The 22,898-nt window shown below is 53.0% G+C and overlaps 1 protein-coding gene and 1 pseudogene across 3 annotated transcripts; both read left to right on the top strand.

Moving 5' to 3' along the window:
- Positions 1–4,167: 4,167 nt before the first annotated feature.
- On the top strand, positions 4,168–6,602 carry LOC131497635 (tubulin alpha-8 chain-like; annotated as a pseudogene).
- Positions 6,603–13,485: 6,883 nt separating this feature from the next.
- DNAJB2 (DnaJ heat shock protein family (Hsp40) member B2) lies at positions 13,486–21,507 on the top strand. 3 transcript variants are annotated; one of them, XR_009255048.1, is made up of 10 exons: positions 13,486–13,504; positions 14,199–14,304; positions 14,956–15,065; positions 16,153–16,206; positions 16,379–16,501; positions 17,225–17,317; positions 17,551–17,653; positions 17,836–17,906; positions 19,212–20,346; positions 20,555–21,507. XR_009255048.1 is itself a non-coding variant. In XM_058704087.1 (10 exons), the coding sequence occupies exons 2-10, from the start codon at positions 14,240–14,242 to the stop codon at positions 20,563–20,565; spliced, it is 837 nt and encodes a 278-aa protein (XP_058560070.1). In that variant the 5' UTR covers positions 13,746–13,916; positions 14,199–14,239; the 3' UTR covers positions 20,566–21,507. The 3 variants fall into 3 exon arrangements, 1 of the variants encoding a protein (XP_058560070.1); XR_009255047.1 differs by lacking the exon at positions 13,486–13,504 and adding an exon at positions 13,740–13,916; XM_058704087.1 differs by lacking the exon at positions 13,486–13,504 and adding an exon at positions 13,746–13,916 and having other exon boundaries at positions 19,212–19,418.
- The last annotated feature ends 1,391 nt before the right edge of the window (positions 21,508–22,898 follow it).

The raw sequence follows: 22,898 nt of genomic DNA, 5'->3' as shown, positions 1-22,898 counted from the left end.
GCTGAAGCTGGGGGAGGTAAGGGAGCGCTCCTGACTGACTGTGGAACTTAAGATGGAAAGGAAGGCAATAAAGACACAGGAGGGGGATGAGGGACAGTGAAAACTCTGCCTTGTGGAAAGGGAAGAAGCAGTGAGCCTGAGTCACAGATGAATTTTAATTCCACCACTAATTAACCCCCATGTGACCTTGGGCAAGAGGGAAGAGGCTTCCATTTCCTTTTCTTCATCAGGGGAATGGGGGCCCCACCTCCCTTACCTCATAGAGCTGTGGAGGGACTCAAAGGAGATAAGGGGTGAAGCTACTTTAAGAGCCACAAAGCAGCATACAAAGGTGAGAGATTAGCATGTGTATTTCGTAAGTTCTGCCTGAGGCCACAGGGAGACTCCAGCGGAGGGGGGTGGGGGTGGGTGGGTAATGAGGCCAGGCAAGGCCTGCAGCAACTTGTCTGGAATAGGGAGAGAGCCTGACAAGTAGCCCTGAGCCCCTGCTCCTTCCTCCCTTTGCTTTCCCTGGGGAGAACAACAGCATTTCTAGACTAAGCACTTAAGAAAGTTTGTCTTGTTTCATCCTTACAACACTACCTCTCCCCATTCTACAGATGGGAAAACTGAGGCGGAAGAAGATGTTAAATGCTAGAGATGGCCCTAAGACTGAGCTCTCCTTCCCTCTGTCCTAAAACATTCCAAGTTTCCACCAGAAGGCCCTGAGGCTTGATCTCTGGCCCTAGGACTCATTATTTCTGGTTCAGTGCACTCTTTTTAGCCCCACCCACATTCCACTTCCTGCCTTCACCCACCCCAGGGGTGGCAGTGCTGCTAGAGCTCAGGGGGGTTGATTTCTGAATCCTCTCCCACCTGTGCCAGCCAGCTGAGCCACCAGGAAATGGGATTGTGTGACTGAGCAGCAGACACTGTGTACCCAGGGGCCTGGGTACCTGTGTGGGGTGACCAGCTGAACCCCTCCTCTGCTCACCCCCTCACCTTGCTGCCCTGTTTGAGCCCATGCCCAGCGCTTGGTAACCAAGTCAACGGACCTACCCTCCTGGGGCCGTTTGTAACATACCCCCTGAGAGCCGACCAGAGACCATAAAGAAGCCGGTGGGTCTGGCAGTGGATTTCTAACAGACCCACATCTGCGTCCCATCAAGCAGCAGACAGACAGACAACCCTAGCCAGCCCCCAGCCAGGCAGCATGGTGAGCAAGGGTAGGGGGCTGGGCATGCAAGTGAGGGTCCTAGTGGACCCAGGTGGGTGATGTGAGGTTCCCTTGGGAGTCTAAGTGTTTGCCTGGCCACAGTGTGGGGGCAGGTGAGGTGGAGAGAGGGAAAGAGACTTCCAGATGTGAGTGTGGTCCCCCAGGTGTGTTGGTATGTGAGAACACATGAAGGGTGGAGGACATGTCTCTAAGCCTCTATTCAGGAGCTGGGCTGCTGCGGGGCTCCAAATTTAGGGGTAGGGAGTGTGGGGTAAGCAAGACACAGCAGATTCACTGTTGGCCTCTAATCCCACCTCGCAGCTCTTGGGACACATCCTCATGGCCCTGTTCATCTGATGCATCTGACCTGACCCCTCATTTCAGTAGAGAGAGTGAGGAGGAGGGGGGAAAGGGAGGGTGCTCCCACTTACGGAGAGCTGGCTGTACATGGGGCTTCTTTGATATCTTTTGCCAGGGTCCCCAGCAGGAAGGGTAGAAGAACAGTTAAGAGCATGGTTGGAACCAAACTGTCCCCACTCTGAATGTTAGGGGTTTTGCTCATGACCTAGAGCTAGTCGCTTAACCTCCCCGAGAGTCAGTTTCCTTGTGTGCAAAATGGCATAAAGATAGTACCTACCTACAGCGGTTGTTGTGCAAATTAAATGAGATAGTGTATGTTGAGCGCTTAGCACAGTGCCTGGCACATAATTAATGCTTAGCGTAGGGGGACTAAATGACATAATGAAAAGGCTGCCGGGTAAGAGGTCGTACTATTTTTACATTCAAGGAAAGGGCTTAGAGCAGCTGAAGAGAAAGAAGTAACTTGTCTGAGCTCACAGAGGGAAGGGGGTTTGACGCAAAGTCTATGGGATTCCAGGGATTGAGTTCTTTGTCCCAAACCTGTTGCCCCACAGTAAGGGGCGTCGTTCCCAGCATCTCAAGTAAAGGTCAGAGTTGCCTTGCGACTTCGCCTCAGGTCACGATCTCATAGTTTGTGAATTCGAGCCCTGCCCGCATCAGGCTCTGTGCTGACAGCTCAGTGCCTGGAGTCTGCTTCAGATTCCGTGTCTCCCTCTCTCTCTGCCCCTCCCCTGCTCACGCTGTCTCTCTCTCTCAAAAATGAATTTTTTAAAAAGTCAGAGAAGTATTAAATTTATGGATAAAGCATCCTCCTTAAAAATTATGAAATATTCCAGATACTCAGGAAGGCAGAAAAAATAATAAATACCTGTAACCCGGCCTAAGAAATAGAATCTCTCTCCAAACTGCGTTCACCTCCCTCTTCTACCAGAGAGAACCATTATTCCAAATTTAGTGTTAATATTTCCTCTTGCTTTCTTTATTTTTGTAATACACACACACTACGAGAATATACAGCAAAGTGTACATTTATCTGTAAATGATGCACGGTATTGTTTTACGCATTAAAGGTTTTTATCAATAGTATCCGCTTGTATGATTCTTCCTTACTTTGCTTTTCTTTTCCGGTAAGAAATTTTTTGATAAGATTCTTTCTGGTAGTTCTTCCATTTTCACTTCTGAATCATTCTTTATCCATTTTCTGCTGTGGAAGGACATTTAATTGGCCTCTGTTGCTGTGGTGCCGTGATTGTTCTCGTACCTGTTTTGGTTAACCTGTGTGAGAATTTCTCTAGAGCAAGAGCATCATCCGCTTTCCTAGATATTGCCAAATTTTTCTCCAAAAGAGATGTGGCACGTTAGGCTTCTACCAACAGTTTAAGGGTTCCCATTTCTCCACATCCTCCACATGGTTCGGCCTTAAAGCTTCGGTGAATCTGATGGATGTGCTCATTTTGGGTTTTTTTTTTTTTTTTTTTTTTTTAGAGAGAGAAACAGAGCATGAACGGGGGAGGGTCAGAGAGAGGGAGACACAGAATCCGAAACAGGCTCCAGGCTCCGAGCCGTCGGCACAGAGCCCGACGCAGGGCTCGAACTCACGGAGTGCGAGATCATGACCTGGCTGAAGTCGGACGCTTAACCGACTGCGCCACCCAGGCGCCCCCTCATTTTGTTTTTAAGTCCTGTGGTAATTGCTTCTCAAGCAGAGCATGAAGGCATACTCTAGTATCCCACCTGCCACACTGTTATATATCTGTTAGTGTATGGAACTCTCCCTTCCCTGGACAGTGGGCTACTGAGGGCCAGTGTATTAGATGCCATGGGTCTCCAGTGTCAGCCCAGCGTCAGGAACATACTAGAGGCCCAAATGTTTGATGGAGCGAGAGGGTCAAACCTTCTTGATTCTCATGAGGCTCCCCAGGAAGGGCAGTGACCTTTTGGATTTCCGGGACCAAGCACCTTATCCCAGTCCCGCTTTGGGGGCCAAGAGTTCTTTGACCACCAGCCTAGAATCATGTGGGAAAGACTTTTTCCCCAGCCCCACTCCGCTCCAGAACTGTGCACACCCAAGAGAGGAAAGGACAGCACACCCCCTTCCGTTTCAGGACCACTTTTCCCTTCCTTGCTGGCCTTTCTGGCTGTAACACGATTCTAGAAGTCTTCCTGCTTTCAACGCCTCCCCCTGGCCTCTGATCCCTGAAACCTCTGATCTTGTTTCTCTCACCAAGGGTCCTTAATTTCTTTCCGAGCATGGGTGGGTTGACTATCATGCTCTGCCAGACTCATCCGACCCCCCTCAACACTCCTCACGATGCTTAGTCACTGAGCAAGAAAGACTATATAATCTTGGAACTGCCCACACCTGCTTCCTTTGTGGGTTTTGGCCCCCAGCCCCCTGAGCCACTGCCTGTTGATCCTCAAAGCCATCAGTAAAGGCTTAGACACGGGAGGCGGGGCAAGGAGAGCAGAGTCCAGGAACCTTTGTTTCCAGCCAGAGAACCACTCAAGAAAGGATTGCAGGTGGGAACTGTATCCAGGCATGGCAGGTTTCTCTCTGCTAAGAGTGTTCTCTGCCCTTTGCCCGTTCAGCGTGAGTGCATTTCAGTCCATGTGGGGGCAGGCTGGCAATGCCTGCTGGGAGCTCTACTGCCTGGAGCATGGGATCCAACCAGATGGGCAGACGCCCAGTGACAAGACAGACCATCGGTGGAGGGGCTGACTCCTTCAGCGCCTTCTTTAGTGAAACTGGGGCTGGAAAGCGCGTGCCCCAGGGAAGTGTTCGTGGATCTGGAGCCCAGTGTGATTGGTGAGTGAGGATCAGTCCCTGCCACATATGTCACCTTGTCCTGGGTACCACAGCGAGTCCTCCGAAACTGGAGCACTAGAATTTGTAGTTCCCAGCTGCAGCAGCCAATTAAACTACAGATCTGCTGCCACTCAGCTCCAGAGTCTCAAGGTCGCTCCACATCCCTCACATCCCTTTCCTTTTTATTGAAAAATACTAAAAGTCAAGGGCAATAGCAGCAGCCTGAATGGGGTTCCTCTAGGGTAGGCCTTGGGGCCTAGTGACCCGGCCCCTTCGGGGAACTTTGGGGAGCCAGGCTGCAAGGGAAGGAGGGGTGTCTAAAACTCTGCCCATTACAGACGAGGTTCAGATGGGCACATACCACCAGCTCTTCCATCCAGAGCAGCTCATCACCGGTAAGGAAGACGCTGCCAATAGCTATGCCCGAGGTCACTAACACCACTGGAAAAGAGCTCATTGACCTGGTACCGGACCGAATTCGGAAGCCAGTGAGTGAAGGGCTTAGGGCTAGATTTCTGTAGTGAAGGGATCTGAACACCAGACAGGAAGAGGAGCTTCAGCCCTTGAGAGAGCTTCCTCCATGAGTTTTAAAGATGCAGGATCAGGACCAGTGAGGAGGGGCATTCCACTCTGATCAGGGGAAACAGGGTGTAGGCTCCAGACTAAAGCCAGATGTCCTCTTTACCTCCTATGGCAACTGGTCCAGGCTGGGCAGAGTGGCCACCAAAGGCAAACATGTCCACGGGCTGCCTGGCCAAGCTATGGAGGTCCACGGGCATTCCCAGAATATCACCTTGTATGGCAGGGATGTGGGCAGAAGGCCCTGTGAAAAACAGGGATCCAAATAATCTTGGCCCAAGGCTCTGAGAATGACTTTGGCCTCCACAGAGGATGGGGATCGGGTTCCTAGATTATTGATCTCAGTAAGGAAGCCCTCCAGAAACATGTGAAATTAAGTCAGGGGTAAACAGGTATGAAGCTGGGCGGGGTTGGCAAGTTATGATCACAAAAGTGACTATGTCATGAGATTCAAGAGAGCTATGTGCGGGCACCTTGGGAGGTTGTAGAAAGAAAGAAGAACAAGAGAGAGAGGGGGCCCTCCCTATGAGGATCTATTTTGTGCATTTGGAAAAGTCTTCCAAGGATTTAATGCATTTTGGGGGGGAATTTGAAACAGCATGACTTGGCTCTTTCCTTTCCATCAGCTTCCTGGCCCACATTTCTCTTCCCCTTGCCCTTTCAGTCTGACCAGTGCACAGGACTTCAGGGCTTCCTGGTGTTCCACAGCTTCGGAAGGGGCACCGGCTCGGGCTTCACCTCACTCCTGATGGAGCGGCTCTCGGTTGACTACGGCAAGAAATCCAAGCTGGAGTTCTCCATCTACCCCGCCCCCCAGGTGTCCACGGCCGTGGTGGAGCCCTACAACTCCATCCTGACCACCCACACCACCCTGGAGCACTCGGACTGTGCCTTCATGGTGGACAACGAGGCCATCTATGACATCTGCCGCCGCAACCTGGACATCGAGCGCCCCACCTACACCAACCTCAACCGGCTCATCAGCCAGATCGTCTCGTCCATCACGGCTTCCCTGCGCTTCGACGGGGCCCTCAACGTGGACCTGACGGAGTTCCAGACCAACCTGGTGCCCTACCCTCGCATCCACTTCCCCCTGGCCACCTATGCGCCGGTCATCTCTGCAGAGAAGGCCTACCACGAGCAGCTGTCCGTGGCAGAGATCACCAATGCCTGCTTCGAGCCTGCCAACCAGATGGTGAAGTGCGATCCCCGTCACAGCAAGTACATGGCCTGCTGCCTGCTGTACCACGGAGACGTGGTGCCCAAGGACGTCAACGCCGCCATCGCCGCCATCAAGACCAAGCGCAGCATTCAGTTCGTGGACTGGTGCCCCACGGGCTTCAAGGTTGGTATCAACTACCAGCCACCCACCGTGGTGCCCGGGGGTGACCTGGCCAAGGTGCAGCGCGCTGTGTGCATGCTGAGCAACACGACCGCCATCGCTGAGGCCTGGGCCTGCCTGGACCACAAGTTCGACCGGATGTATGCCAAGAGGGCCTTTGTGCACTGGTACGTGGGCGAGGGCATGGAGGAGGGGGAGTTCTCTGAGGCCCGGGAGGATATGGCTGCCCTGGAGAAGGATTACGAGGAGGTGGGCATGATAGTGTGGAAGGGGAGGGAGGGGAAGAGGAGGGGCATGAATACTAGGGGATTCCTGTGTGTCTGCCGTAATTAAAGGACCGTGGGCTTACTGTCGCACGAGGGTCTTTTTTCTCTCGGGGGAAAAAAGAGAGAGGTAAGAAGGCTGGGATCTCTGCCTGGGTTCCCCAGAAAGCAGACCTGGTTCCAGATTTTATTAAAGAGGCAATTCCGGGAAGCAGATTGGGGGCCAAGGAGAGTAAAGCAGAGAAGGAGGCAGAATTCATCCTAGAGAAGATGCAGCCGAATAAATGGCATCTCAGAATCATTCCTTGGGTGGGTGGGGGGGGGGGGGCAGGAGAGGGGGTGTGGGTGGGGAAATTCATGCACCTGCTCCCTTCCTCCATTGGTCAAGCCTTCACCCCATCAGGCATGAACTCCCCTGCACTTGTGAGGTTGCACACACTTGGTCTGTAGCGTCACCAGGGAAACCCTGGTCAGGAGGTAATTGAAGTTGGTCCCAGGCACACAGGGCTGCAACCAGAGCCTGGTGAGACCAGGAGGGTCCGAAGTGGTGACTTGGAGGAGTCTGACACAGCTGGGGCTCACTAGGCCTCCCTGCAGATTGAAGGTTTGTCTCTTTCAGGCAGGAGGTTTGGGTCCAGAAGATCCAGAAGGTGGCATTAGGGACGAACAGTGGCATGGTGGCAGCAACAGTGGGGAAATGATTGTGTGTGTGTGTGTGTGTGTGTGTGTGTGTGTTGGCGGGGGGCGGGGGGGCTGACCTCCCTGTAATCTCCGTCAATACTCACCACTTTTTGATAATGACAAGTGACCTTTATTTCAATCCCATGCCTCGTGCTAGGCAAGCCCGCACTTCCAACCAGATGGCTGGCTGTAAAATCTTTATATATGGATTTTCTGTAGCCTCTGCTGGGCTAGAGGAATGATTGAACCATTGGAGGGATTGAAACTAGGGCAATCCCCACCCCCCATCCCCGCCCCCACCCCCAAGAGATTCACTGCTTAGCTTTGGCCTCAGCTCTGTCCTTCCTGCAGCCTCCCTTTCCCAGGATTGGATGCTGGGAAGGCAACTGAAAGATCAGTAGCCCCAGGAAACTGCTAGCAATCCTAGGGCTGGAGGAGCCAAGGGATGAGATGATGGTGTCAGAGCCTTGGAGCTGGGATGCCAGGTGGGAGCTAGAGCCACGGCAGGGCTTCCCAGAGGTGGCAGGAGGGACCAAGGAGGGAGGGACATTTGGACCAGAGCCATGGAGGAGACACAACCACTGCCTGGGGTGCCCCCTGATTTAGAGAGAGGGGGAGAAATACCCTGGCTTTTCCTTCCTCCCGCCCTCAATTTCTGGCTAGAAATCTCCCCCTGTCTGAAACTAGACAGGAGCTAGTTGGCAAGGGGGCCTGGGTCCAAGGGGGTGCAGCCTGTGAGGTACAGAGGAGGGCCGGGGAAGGTGGGGGAAGTGCGTTTCAGAGAAAACAGACAAACCATGCCTATACCCACCCCAGGTCCAGCATTCAGGGCCTGTGGTGGATTAAAATGGAGTGACTCCTGGCACCCCTCACCTGTCCTTGTCACTCTTGTCCCGATGACTACTCTGTAGTGAGTGGAGGATGGAGTGAAAGCAACAGGGTGGGGAGGAGTTTAGAGAAGCCAAGGGGCATGCCCAGGGCAGCAGTGTTTTCCTTCCATTTTACGATGATTTGCCCAGGGAGAGCATGTATTCTCAATTCCTCTCTGAGGATTTAAGCATATAGGGGCAGCTCTGTCCTGGGAAGAAAGGGGCCTAAAGGTATGTGTGTGTGTGTGTGTGTGTGTGTGTTAGTCGTGGTGGGAGTAATTTAATTCAGTGGGAGCACTTAGAAGCCCATTTTGGCTGAGTAGCTCAGCTATACCCTCAAATCCACTTTCTTTTTCTTTTTCTTTAAGTCCACTTTTTTCCCTCAAAGGGCTGACTTCAAATCTCTACCTGACTCCCGTGTCTTTCCTTCTCTCAGCTGGTTTCAAACCTGGGAAAAGAAGAGGGGTTATTTCGGGAGCCCTTCAAATCCCAAGAAACATTTGTCATTTATCGAGCACCTACCATGTACCAGGCCCCGTACCCATATTACCTTGTTTAATACTGAGGTAAATACAGTTATATACACTGGACTGGACGCTTCATGAGAACAAGGCTTGTTCTATTCTCAGCACCCAGAATATTTCTGGGTGGACATATTAGGTGACATATGTGTTGAATTGACTTGCTAAGTGAATGCCTGTTTTACAGATGTGGAGACTAAGGCCCAGAGAGGTTATGGGACCTGCCCGAGGGTACTCAGCTGTAAATGGAGGAGTTGGGATTCGAATCCAGGTCAGCCTGGACAGAAGCTTATGCTGCTGTCCTCTCCTTCCTCGGGTGCCCTCCCCGCTCTTCTCCACAGGAGTTCCAGGCACCTCCCCAGAAGCCACCTCTTCTGGGCCTGCCAGGCCTCTAATGCCCAGACAGTGACTCAGGCACCTCAAAGGCAAGGAGGGGGTGACGCTTGATACTCCCTTGCCCAGGTGCTGTGGTGGAGGGCATGGAGGGGGGTGGCAGAGACACAGCTTCTGGGGCTGAACAAGGGCAGAAGCAAATTCGGAGCCAGGTTTGGAGGCTGTCAATGCCATCTGGAAAGGGCCCCTGCTTCCAACATTTCGTAGGGTGTGAGGTGAGGGCTTGGGAGAGGCCAGAAGGATGTGAGGTGTTCACCAGCCAGGATTGCTGGGCATCCAGAGAAGGGGCCAGGTGCCCCTCTTGTCTGCTGTAGCAGCCCGCCCGCCCTGGGCAGCTGTGTGGCCGTCTCCTCTCAAACCCTGCAAGGCCTCCCAGCTAGTAACTCTGCTGGCAGGCACTGGCAGGCCTAGGTTGGACTGGGTGTGGGTGCAGGGAGATGGCAACCCAGACCTCCATGGGGCAGCTGGGAGCGCCACCCAGGCTCCTGGGGACTCCCTCAGTACAGGGAATGCTTTCATCCCTGATGCTTCTAAAGGCAGGGTGCAATTACCTCCTGCAGGCAGACACAAAGACAGATTCCCAACTTGGATTCCACCCAATGCATTTATTCCTTCATCTCTGGTGTGTCAGGAATATGCCTGCCTCCAAAGCTGCTTTCTCACCATCCCCTCCTTTTGGAACGCCACCACCTCCCCCTGCTTGTCTCTGTGTTGCCATTCCTTCCAGCTTAGGTCACGGTCACCCAGAACCAGACAGCCCTGGGAAGCTCCCCCTTCTCTAGATTCTCCCAGCACCTACTGTCTGTCTCTATCACTCATCTGGCACTTGGCATGGACTGCCTTGTATGGTGACACCCAGCTTCTTGCCAATATCCTACTTCTCCTAGATTAAAAAAAAAATATGTGTATATTTGAACGGTTATTATGTGAACATGTTTCTAAATTGAAAAGGTTCAAAAAAGATTTACAAACAGCAACAATAGGGGCACCTGGGTGGCCCCTCCCCTGCTCGTGCTCTGTCTCTCTCTCTCTCTCCCTCAAGAATAAACATTAAAAAAAATAATAATAAACCAAACAAACAGCAAGAATAAGTCTCTAAGTGGAAATAAGTCCTCTTCTTTTGTTTCCCTCTTGACAGCCTCCGCTATTAACTTTTTTGTTAGTGTTTCCTTCCAGAGACATCTACATAGAGTGAGTGGGGGAGGGCAGAGAGAGAGGGAGACACAGAATCTGAAGCAGGCTCCAGGCTCCGAGCTGTCAGCACAGAGCCCTATGCGAGGCTTGAACCCAGGAACCATGAGGTCATGACTTAGCCAAAGTCGGACACTCAACGGATTGAGCCACCCAGTCACCCCTATTAATGTGTATATAGTAGCCCCCCTTTATCCATGGGGGACATGCTTAAGACCCCAACGGATGCCTGAAACCATGGATAGTACCAGACCCCATATATATTATGTCTTTTGCTCTAGATGCATCCCTATGATAAAGTTTAATTTAGAAATTAGGCACAGTAAGAGATTAAAAATAATAATAAAATAAAACACGTATAACAATATACTCTAATGAAAGTTATGTGAATATGGTCTCTTTCAAAATATCTTGTACTTAGCCTCCTTGTGATGATGTGAGATGATAAAATGCCTACAGGATGAGATAAAGTGAGGTGAATAGCGTAGGTATTATAATGTAGTGTTAGGCTAATTTTGACTTCTGATGATGTATCAGGAGGATCATCTGCTTCCAGACTGCAGTTGACCGTGGGTAACTGAAACCACAGAAAGTGAAACCGTGGATAAGGGGGACAAATGTACGCACACTTAGACACGCTTTGTTTTACCCTTGTTTTTTCATTTAACAAAAAACCTGGAAGATGGTCCATTTCAGTACATACAGATATGCCTCATTCTTTTTGGTAACAACATAGTATTCACTGTATAGTGTACCATTGTTTATTTTTATTATTATTATTTTTAATGTTTATTTATTTTTGAGACAGAGTGCAAGCAGGGGGAGGGGCAGAGAGAGAGGGAGACACAGAATCTGAAGCAGGCTCCAGGCTCTGAGCTGTCAGCACAGAGCCCGATGCGGGGCTTGAACCCGTGAACCACGAGATCATAACCTGAGCCGAAGTCGGACACCTAACCGGCTGAGCCACCCAGGTGCCCCACCGTTGCTTATTTAACCAGTCTGCTATGAATGAGCATTTAGGTTGTTTCCAGTCCTTTGATTTGGAAACAGATGCTGGAACTCTTGTACATACTTCTTTGCACATATGTACAACCATAAATTCTTAGAATCAGAATTGCTGGGTCAAAAGCTATTCACCTTTAACTTTGATATGTGCTATATTGCTCTCCCACTACCATTGTACTCGCATGCCTATGCCTACAGCTTTGCCCATACAATGTACAACTTTTTGACCTTTGTCAATCATCTGATAAGTGAAACAAAGTATTTTATTGCAGCTTTCCTTTATAATTCTCTTGTTATGAATGAGATTGAGCACCTTTTCATATGTTTAAAAGTCAATATTTTCTCTTCTGTGATCTGTCTTATCTGTGCCTTTTGCCCATTTAAAAAACTGCATTGTCTTTTCTCTGTGAACAAAGGAAATTAACCCTTTGTTTGCTAGATGTGTTCAACATAATTTCCCTCAGCTACCATGTGTCAATGTCCCAACTAGATTTTTATCTCGAGTATAAGGACTGCAACTCAAACCCCTTTGTATTCCTAATTCTTAATATAATATCACATACGCAGTAGGTGCTAGACAAATGTCTGCTGAGATAAGAGAAGTAAGAAGAAAGATTTGGATGGAAGATTTTGGAGTGATTCCTTCCACCTATACTAAGGTCAGTCAGGGCTCTCCTTGTAAACAGCAGAAATTAGCTCTGGCAAATTAAAAACAAGAAAAAAGACTCCTCCCTGCTTCCCTCCCACAAACATAAAATGGAGAGATGCTGGGTAGCACACAAAGTTAATACTAGGGCTTCCAGATGAGACTCCACAAACAGGTAGGCACCAAGGGAAGCTGAGCAGCTAGCACCATAGTCAAGGTCATGGCACAGGACAGCCTGCCTAAAAGACCCCTGTTCCCTACAGAACAGGGGCTGCAGCGAGGCTCCCTCTCACCCAGGCACTGAGACTGACATTTCCTCCTCCAGACACTAGAGGCCGCTGCTGGCTCCGCTGTCACAATCACTACGGAAATGAATTCTCAACTGCCCTGCTTCTCTGTGACTTGCTCCACATTCAAAGTCCCAGTTGGAGCTTTCAATTGGCAGGGCTTATGTCTTTTGCTTGTACCCTTGGAGCCGAGAAGTCTGGGAGAGCAAGTGTCAGGGCTTTGTGACAGGTGGTGGCCTGCCTCCCATCCAGGCTTACAACAATGGGACTTTCCCAAATGCAGGCAGAAGGGTCAGACTGTGGGCAGCCAGGGAAAGTAGACAAATGCACACCACCTTCTTCTCTCATGTCTGGCTCAAGCCTTTCTCTTCAGTGAAGCATTTCTAGGTCATCCAGCCGAAAACACTCTTCTGAACTCACATAAGCCTTACTGCTTGGGCCAATCATGATGCCAGAGAGGATATGTACTAAGACCTAGGGATACTATGCACCACACCTCATCTGACTAACAAACAGCCCTAGGCGTTACCCGTACTCAGGTAGGAAAATCTGAGTCCTCAGAGGTTTTGCCAAGCCACACAAAAGTGCCAGGTTGCAAACCCAGCTCTGTTTTTAAGACCTTGAGGTTTCCTGGTGGGCTATATTGCTGGGCTGTTATCTCATCATGTTGGAGCTCTGTGAAGCCAGGTATTGGGCCATATTCTTCTTTTTACAGCCTGGCCGCATCTACTGTGTAGAAGATGTTCAGTTAACACTTGTGCATTGGCCTGGATATCAAGTAGCAGCCAATTCTGGAAAGTTCTCTAACTCTCCAGTGAGTCCTCAACCCAGGAATCATTGACAAGGTCTACATGAGATCACTCTAGGAGAAAACAAAACCAAACCAAAACAAAACCAAAAAACCAAAAAACCACAAAAAAAAACCCCCAAAAAACAAAAAACAAATTTTGAGCCTGCAGAATTTCCTTTTCCTTTTTTTAAAAATTTGTTTTCCTTTTACCTTTTAACCCCAATTCCCCAAATGTGTCAAAACTGTCAACAAGAGATTCCAATCTGTTCATTATTTAACCATGCAAAGAATATTTTTGAACCCCACTACTGCTCCCATACTCTAGTGCAAAAAAAGACACAATTTCTGTCCCGTGGAATTTACATGCTAGTGGGGGAGGTGAAATGTCAATCAAAAAATCAAACAAGTAAGTGCTGACTTGTATCTCTGACGAGTGTGATGAAGGATGTCACGAGATGCTGACAGGCAGGTCTGACCTACTCAGAGAAGTAGGTGGGGCAGCCTGTTTTCAGCACCTGGGGCGGGAGGAGGGGGAGGATTCAGGCCCAGAGGGGGAGTCTGTGAGTCCTTGAGGTGGTGAGTAGCCTTCGATCATCGAGCCTGTTTATAGGAAAGCGACAGAGGGACCACGGGCCGGGTAGCTTGTTTGCCGGCGAGTGCGTCACGCCTGGATGCAGCCGTCCGTCCGTCTCCCGGGTCCGGTCCAGGGATGACGTCGACCGGGTGCAAGCCCAAAATAGCCGGCTCCGCCCCCATCTCCCGGCAGCCCCTGCAGCAGCCCCCCCGCCTCCCCGCCCCCTGGGTGACAGGCCGAGCCGGCCTCCTCTGGGTCTCTAGTAGTTTCCGAGCCGCTGACGCATGCTTGCGCGCACAGCTGGGCCGGGCGCGTCCTACGCAGCAGCCGCGAGCCCGGCGGCCGGTGCCAGACGGTTCCGGCGGGGGGCAGGGGCGGGGCGCTGCAGGAGGCCAGGGACTCCCGGCGGAGGAGGTGCGGGCGGGGGGCCCCGGGTCAGGCTGGGAGGCCCCGGTCCGGGCTGCTGGAGTCAGGGGGCTGCGATAGGGCTCCCGGGGCCTGGGCGCCGAGATAGCCCGTGGCACCGGCCTGCGGGGGGCCGATAAGGCAGCCAGAGGGAGCCTCGTCACCGGCCCCGAGCAGAACCCAGTGGGCTCCGCTTCCCGGCTGGGAGCTGTTCCCGCTCCCTCGGGGGGTCTCCAGCCCCAGGGAGGGGCCCTCGGTTCTTTCTGCCTGACTCCTCCTCCTCTCCTGCAGCCCCGAGGAGGAGAGGCCCATCTGACTACTGACGAGTTGCCATGGCATCCTACTACGATATCCTAGACGTGCCGCGAAGTGCGTCCGCTGATGACATCAAGAAGGCGTAAGTGCCTCCGCTGCGCATCAGAAAGTCTCTCACCGCCGCCCCCCCAAACCCCAACACCGCCATGGGGTCCTTCAGGAGCCTTGCCGCGAGAGAGCTAGGGCCTTAGAAAGGATTGGGGGAGGGTTCCCTCTATAGTGAGGAAGAAGACCCCTGGAAGAGTAGGGGAAAGCCCTTAGCAAGAAGTTCTGCTGGGAGCTGCATCGTGGGGCCCTCTCCAGTGGATCCCGCCTCCCCCCTCCCTCCTACCCCAGTCCCAGCCCCTGGGGGTCGGCTTTGTCAGGATACCTGCAGGATTCACAGGTCCAAGCCCTGTGACCAGGAGGGGCTCTGTACCCTCCATGGCAACACATATTTCTAACTTCTGCAGCCCTAGTGCGCTCCAGGGAGGGGTTAGGACTGGGGCTTTCTCAGGCTTACATGATCATCTGCTGCTACTACAGCCCCTAGCACTGGCTGGAGAGGGGAGGGAGAGAGAGAGGGACTCCTTAAAACGTGGCAGCAGAGGCGGCCCCGGGCTGCCGGGGTGGACACTATCTGAGTGGGGAAAGGACCGTGGCGGACTAATGGGCGAAATGGGCCGTTCTGTTCCATGGTGGGAAGTGCTTACTTTTGTCCTCTGACCCACCCCTCTGAAACCACTTCCTGCAGGTATCGGAAGAAGGCTCTACAGTGGCACCCAGACAAGAACCCGGATAATAAAGAATTTGCTGAGAGGAAGTTCAAGGAGGTGGCCGAGGCATATGAAGTGCTGTCAGACAGTAAGGGCCAGGGGCAGGGCACCCCCATTTCACGCCCCATCCTGCTGCTTCCCAAAGCCATGCTGCCACCTCCTGTCTCCTCTGTGCCTTTTCCAACCTGGCATCTAAGTGCCCCCCCGCCACCTCCCTGTGGGGACTCGGGGACTTTTTTCTTTTTTGCTTCAATTCAAGTGAGCACCTGCTACGTTCAAAGCACCCTTTTATTCTTTCCCTGATGCCCTGTGCTCAGTGTGTGCTCCCCAGGGTCTGATAGCTGCAGGATGGGTCTTGACAAAGGGAAGGGAGCAGGGCAGGTAACCTACGTGTGCCGAACCTCCTTTGTGCCAAGCACCGGTGGGTGTGATCTCCAGGAGTCCTCATAGCCATCCTGTGAGGCAGGATCTATCACCCCCACTCTACAGGCAAGGAAACTGAGGCTGAGAGAGGTGAAGTAATTTACGCCAGGTCACACAGAGCTGGAATATGAATCCAGGTCTGTCTTTTACTTGTTTCTTCATTCAAAAAGTATTCATTGAGTGTTTATGGTGCTGGGTCCTTGCTGGGTACTGGGGAACCATGGAGGACGAGCAGACACTGTTCTCGTCCTGATGGGTTTATTCCATTTTGGTCCAGAAGACTGACATTAACCAAGGAAGTACACAGACAAGAGTATTCTGAAGGAAAGTAGCAGGGTGATGTTGATAGGGATTAATGGGCACCATTTTTTGTTACAGTGGTCACAGAAGGTCTCTCTGAGGAGGTGACATTTAGGCTAAGCCCTGATTAATACCAACAGTAGTAATTATTAGCTAGCATTTATTGAACACTTACTGAGTTATCAGGCACTGTGCTAAGCAGTTTATGTGGATTATCTTATTTAATCCTTGCAATGACCCTGTGAGGTGGGTGCTGTTATTGTGTCCATTTTACAGATGAGAAGGAGCCACTGTGTGAAGAGCAGGCATTGCTAAAACCTATAGCCCGTGTCCCCTGTGCGCCCTGCTACCTCCTTAGCGTCAGTCACTGGGCAGACCTCACAGGGTCCCAGTCTGGAAGGGGAGGCCATCATCCCAGAGGGAGGGAGAAATGATCTGGTCTCTTTTTCCAGAGCATAAGCGGGAGATCTACGACCGTTATGGCCGGGAAGGGCTGACCGGGGCAGGTAGGTGGAGTGGGGGTGGGGAGGGATGAACGCGGCTCATGGAAGAGAGAGGGAGGGCAGGTTATTGCAGTGGATGGTCTCTTGAGGCCCCTGGTCATGCCTTCAGTGGGGTCCCTTGGCTCAGGGTGAGATGCTTGCCCTGAGCCCCCTCCCCATCTTGCCTCTCCTCCAGGAACTGGCCCATCTCGAGCGGAACCTGGTGGTGGTGGGCCCGGCTTCACCTTCACCTTCCGCAGCCCCGAGGAGGTCTTCCGGGAGTTCTTCGGGAGCGGAGACCCTTTTGCGGAGCTCTTTGGTGAGTGGGCTCGGGAGGCCTCTTACCGGCCCGGCTCCTGCTCTAGGCCTGTCGTCCATCAGCCGGGAGGCCCTGAGGCAGGAGGCTGAAGGGGAAGCAGAATTCCGCAGACAGAAGATTTTGTGGGGGTGGATCCAGTGACAGCTGGGACAGAACCTTACACAGGCCTGAACCCACAGAGACTCGCCTTATTAAATGATAGTAACAATAATACATTGTTAGGCTTGCACAATAGCAACCGTGAAAGCAAGACTCAAAGCACCATGTGACAATAATAATGACATCACAAACAACAGATACCATTTTTTGAATGATTAACATGAACCCTGTGAGTTGGATCATTTTCTCTCCACTTACAGCTAAGAAAACAAAGGTACTTTCAGATAACTTGCTTGGAGTCACACAGCAAAGGGGACAGCCAGGATTCTTAGCCAGGTCTGCCCGACTTCACACCATGCTTACCTGCCTATACGGAAGGAACTGGCTGTCCCCCCTTCCGCTTTCCCGTCCCTCCTTCCTTCCTTTATTTTTTACTGTGGACAGAATTTGCCAGGGGTCTTTTCCATATATGATATTAAAAAGAAATTTAATTTGTAAACAAGTCCAATCAAAAAAGAAAAACGATCAGAAAGGCTTATCAGGTTACATTTCTAGACTGACAGGGTTCACACAATTTGGGGGACAAGTCTCTTTGCCGATTAGTAATCTGCTTGCTCGTTGCAGATGACCTGGGCCCCTTCTCAGAGCTTCAGAGCCGGGGTTCCCGACACTCGGGCCCCTTCTTCACCTTCTCTTCCTCCTTCCCTGGGCACTCTGGTAAGTGCTTTCCCTTCCCTGTTTTGCAAGCTCTGGGCCCTGGAACCCCTCATCCCAGCTCCCAGCTCATGCATGAGAGAGAGGCTCAAGCCTCTCCTGCGTGTCTGGAGCCCTGCCTTCTGTCAGTTCTGCGGGGAGACCCCACAAAGGCTTCTGGCCCATGGTGACTGCGGCATGCCAGCTCCGTCCTCCCTCTGACAACCTCTCCGCCTCCTCCTTTGTCTCCATACCAGATTTCTCCTCCTCGTCTTTCTCCTTCAGTCCTGGGGCTGGTGCTTTTCGCTCTGTTTCTACGTCTACCACCTTTGTCCAAGGACACCGCATCACGACACGCAGGTGAGGGCTCCTTTGGGACCATACTGGGCATAGGGGTGAGGGGGTGAGGGGTGGCGGCATACAACTAGAATGTCAGCTTCTTGTGGGCAGAGTCTGTCCTGTCCACTGTGGCATCCCAGGGTGTGGAAGGCACCTGTGGGATTCGTGCACGCTTGCTGACCGAACTGGGCCGTCTCTCACAGAATCATGGAGAACGGGCAGGAACGGGTGGAGGTGGAAGAAGACGGGCAGCTGAAGTCAGTCACAATCAATGGTGAGGAGCGGCTCCGCCACCCAGTCCCTGGCAGGAAGCCCCAGCCCCAGCCCCAGGCCCCAGATCCCCCTTCCCAAACTGCTCCTCTCCAAACTCCTTTGGGGCAGGGAAGGAATGGCGGCCACATTCCAGACTGGCAGAATCAGAGAGGGGGGTCCTGGGAAAGGGGCTGCGGCAGGGAACCGAGGAGTCTCAGAGGGCCAGCTAATGACCATCGTCGTTAGTGGGTGCCTGGTGTTTGTAGAACATTGAATATTTTTAAAAAAATGTTTGTTTATTTTTGAGAGAGAGAGAGACAGAGAGAGAGAGGCAAGCGGATGAGGATCTGAAGCAGGCTCTGCACTGACAGCAGAGAGCCTGATGCGGGGCTCAAGCTCACGAACTGTGAGACCACGACCGGAGTGGAAGTTGGACACTTAACCGACCAAGCCACCCAGGCATCCCAGCATGTTTTTAAAGTTATTTATGTATTTTTTAATTTACTTATTTATTTAGAGAGAGCAAGTGGGGCAGGGACAGAAAGAGAGGGAGAGAGAGAATCCCAAGCAGGCTCCACACTGTCCGTGCAGAGCCCAGTGTGGAGCCTGAACCCATGAACCATTTGATCATGACCCGAGCCGAAGTTGGACACTTAACCGACTGAGCCACCCAGGCGCCCCAACATTTGACAATTTTGAAAGGACTTGTGCACATAACATGACCTCTGTTGAAACAGCCAGGGGGAAAGCAGGGCTATTGGTACTCGCCCTACTTTTCTTTATTTTGTTTTGTTTTGTTTTGTTTTCACCCTATTTTTCATGGAAGGAGACTGAACCTCAGCATGGTTCAATGACCCTGACTCCCAAATAGCCCCAAGCCCCAGGCTTTGTCCTACCTAGTAAGGGGTAAAGCCAGGCGTGACACTCAGAACGAAGGATTCCTGGGGTGGAACTCTTCCCACAGGAATGGGTTGGTCACCACAGCCCCGCTTCCATAGCTCTGCGAGCCCCGTGTGCTAAGTATGCTTCAAGGGCTGTCTTATTTAGTCATCTGAACGATTTGACAATGCAGACAGTGTCATCATTTCCATTTTATAGATGAGGAAAGGGAGGTTTAGGGAGGTTGAGTAAGTGGCCCCGGGCAAGGAGACTGTTCGGACCTGTTGGAGCTGAGTACCTGCCGGTGAGCATGATCACCATGCTAAGTGCCAAAACGCATGCGGGCCGGTTCCAAAGGAGGGGCTGGAAGTGGTCAGAGTTGCTGCTGCCTGACGCAGCCTGGCAGGGTTCCCCTGGCCTGGGTCGCAAGCGGCTGTGATTCCTGCAGGTGTCCCAGACGACCTGGCACTGGGCTTGGAGCTGAGCCGGCGTGAGCAGCAACAGTCTGTCACCTCCAGGTCCGGGGGCACACAGGTCCGGCAGACCCCTGTCTCCCGCCCCTCTGACAGCGACCTCTCTGAGGATGATGAAGATCTGCAGCTCGCCATGGCCTACAGCCTGTCAGAGATGGAGGCAGCTGGGAAGAAACCGGCAGGTGGGCGGGGGGCGCAGCGTCGACGGCAGGGGCGGCCCAAGGCTCAGGACCAAGATCCCGGCATGGGGGGGGCTCCTGAGGCTGCCAGGGGGGACGCGACCAAACCCAGCCCGTCCCCGGAGGAGAAGGCCTCTCGCTGCCTCATCCTCTGATCACCAGGCCCAGACCGTCCTGATTCGGGGCCACCAGGGGTCCTGCTCACTGTTGGGAGCAGAGGGGCACGGCCTGGGTTGCCGGAGCCCTTCTCCAACTGCGTGCTCCCCCCGCAGGTCTCCCTCCCATGTCCACCTGCACTGTGGGGTGGACTCGGGATTTGCTCCGCTCAGCCTACAGCTGATAGGTCCCTGGCACAGCCCAGGGTGGGGGGGGCCTCCGGGCAGTGGGAGGGCCTCCCAGGAGCCAGGATGCACTTATTCCTACTAGATGGGGAGTTTCTAAAGGGCATTAGTGGTGTGGGTCGGGCCTCTTGTGCCCAGGTCTTCTGCCACCTGTGTTGCTGATGACTTCAAGGAAGGAGGACTTGGCCTGGGGTTCTCTGAGCCGGAGTCGGCAGCTACACCGGGGAGTCTTCCTGTGCTCCCTGTCCAGCTGCAGACACCCCACCCTGGTTTCTGTGCAGCGTTGAGCTCTGACGTCTCTGTTGCTTCCCTTCTGGTGCTGCTGCTCCTCCCTCGCTCTCTTCTCTCTGCACTTCCCCGCGGGCCGCATCGCTTGCTTTCATGCCATCTGGCTAGGACTCCCTTCTTCCTTCCCCAAGAAAGCCTCAGTGTGACCAGGAAGATGCTGTGGCCGGTAGGGCCATAAGGTCTTCTGGGGAGGCTAGCTGGGTGGGGCGGGAGCCTCTCGTCCAGAATCGGAACTGGAGCCCACTCCTCCTCCCTTCCTCTTGCTGCCTCAGCCTGCCCCAGGGCCTCGGGACTAGGCAGAGGTGAGGCCGCTATCCCTGGAGAGGTGAGATAAGGCCAGGGTGCCCCAGGAGGGAGGCCTAGGAGGGGACTGTGCCCCGTCCTGCTTCACCATGCATCAGGGCTCAGGGAGGAGCCACAGGGCTAGCCCAGGTTTGCATGCTTGGCCCCATCCTCCACGGCTTGCTGCTCACCATCTCTCCTGTCACCCCGCCCCCGCTCTCTCTTCAGATGTGTTCTGAGCTGGATGTCCCGGATCCAGAGCTGCTGCACAGTTCCAACAGGACAGCGCCCTCCCCTGTGCACTAGGAGGGGACCCTCCATTCCTCTCTCTCGCCCATGCTGAGCGTAGAGCTGGGCCTGGGTGGTGGGTGGGGGGCCGGGTGGGGAGGCATCCATAGTCTTAGCCTGTGAACTCTTCCCTGGGTGTTTGGTGCTGTCTTTGGGGGACTACAAGTCCCAGAATGCAATGCACCCTGCCTCATTTCTGACAGATCATCTGGGGGAAGCGGTGCGTGATTGTGGAGCTGTGCATCTTGGGACATGTAGTTCTAGCCCAGGTCGGCTTGTCACTTGCTGTGAGATGGGGAGATCTTGTCATCTGATTTGACTCTGGCCGGGGTGGCAGGAATGTGGATGAAGGGGTAATGGACCAAGCTTCGGTTCCCCTGACACCTCTTGCTGGCACCGGGCTTACAGCGTACAAATCAAAGCGCTGCGGCATCTGGAAGAGGCTCTTTCCCTGTGGGCAGTCCTGGGTTCCAAGGAATAAGCCCCAAGCCCGGGTAGGATCGACAAGCGGGCCATGACCCCAGAAGGCTGATAGATGGGTGTGGGCAGGCAGAGAGCTTGGAAGGGAAGGAGTGTGAGTGAGTGTGTGTGTGTGTGTGTGTGTGTGTGCACGCACACGCATGGCCAGGATTGGTGTGTGTGGCGCTCTGGGCATGTTGCTGCTTGTATGGCTTCTTTGGCCTCTGACCCTGCTGCCCATCCTTTTTCTCCCAACACAAACAAGCTGCCTCTCCTCCTCCCTGCCTGGGGAGCCCAGGGGCCAGGGAGGGGAGCGGTGGAGCCAGAGTGCTAACCCTGTGACATTGTATCTCAGAGACCTACCAAAGCCAGCTGGGCTGAGCTCAGACAGAGGGAGAAACACTGGAAGTCAATAAAGCTGTTTTGAGAGCTCAGTGCTGTGCTGTGTTCCTGTGTTCTTCCTTTCCAGGGTGGCCCCAAAGGGACCCTAGGGACCAGAGGGTAACATGCCGCCCCCCCTCCCCCCACCAACCCGCCCCATTGCCCAAACACCTAGAGGTCACAAGCCTTCCTAGCTGACAGCAGAAGTCCCTCTTTGACCAGGCTGCCCTTCCCCCGTACACTGTCGAATCTCCAGAAATGCTCACATTCTTCTGCCCTTGCACTTGTGGCCCTGTAAGTGGCTTTCCCCAGGCAGCTGTTGCTTCCCCTTAGCAGGGACCTGCCACCCAATGTGCTGCAGCACAGCCAGGACCAGACTAAGCTATAGCTGCAAGTATGTGGATGGCAGAAAGTAGCGAAACACGTCGTGATAACTTGCAAAAACACACTCCTGAGGCCCATAGACTGAGCCCTGCCGGGTTCCCTTACCTCAAGGCCAGTGGCCAGTCTCAAAGGCCTGCCTTTCCCACATGGAGTGGCCCAAGTCCACCTCACCCAGAGTTCAGGCCCCCCAAACTCATCAGGGCCTAGGGAGGACAAAGCCAGGGATCTCCGCCTCCCTCCTCTCCAGACAACTTTGGTGATGCCCTTCCAGCCATGGCACAAGCAGCTTTCCCTTGTCAAGCAGAGCAGTGTGGCTCCCCAGCGACCCTCTCTCATCCCAGGAAAAGTGCATTGCTTCCTGTTCAGTTGCCAAAGGGCTTATGCTGTATTTTCCTCAAAGCAAGGAAGCCACCTGCCCTGAAGGAGGAATTTAAAACCCCCATCTCGAAAGAGCGAATCTGCTGGAAGTTTGACCAATAGCTGTTTTGCCCATTTCTCTCTAGTCTTTGAGACTGGAGTTGAGCCTCAGCAGAGCACAGGTGAGGTGTAGGGGGCGCTTCGGTCTGCCTGCTGGTCCCTTTGCTCGCTGTGCAGGGCAGATATACGCCCCTGTTTTTCCTGTGAGGGGAGACAGCTTTGGCAAGGTTAAGAGGCCTTAATTCCCAAGTAGCTCCAGGCCCAAGGCTCTTTTTGCCTCATTTCTATGTCCACCACCTTTGTCCAAGGATGCCTCCTGACATGCAGGTGAGGGGTCCTCTGGAACGTACAGAGAGAAGGGTTGGGGGTGGGTGGAGAAAGGGAGAAAGTGCTCCCTGCCCCCAGGTGAATGCCTGTAGTGATGTCTCATAAGCCTGGTCTACAAGCTGCTATCCAGAGTTCAGCTACTTTTGCTTAAGTTGTGCTGGCACTTTGCCCGTACCACCTCGCCCAGTCCTAACCTCAGTCCTGCATGACGTACATCTTCCTGAGGCTGAAGGGAACAAAGCAGCTGTTCTAGAATTAAGAGAGGCAGTAAAGAGGTTAAACATGCCCGGGTTCGACTGCAAACTCCACTATATAC

Source organism: Neofelis nebulosa, chromosome 2 (genome assembly GCF_028018385.1).
Source record: "Neofelis nebulosa isolate mNeoNeb1 chromosome 2, mNeoNeb1.pri, whole genome shotgun sequence".
Lineage (NCBI taxonomy): Eukaryota > Metazoa > Chordata > Mammalia > Carnivora > Felidae > Neofelis > Neofelis nebulosa.
The sequence above is the reverse complement of the archived record's forward strand: the minus strand, read 5'-3'. Positions and strand labels throughout refer to the sequence as shown.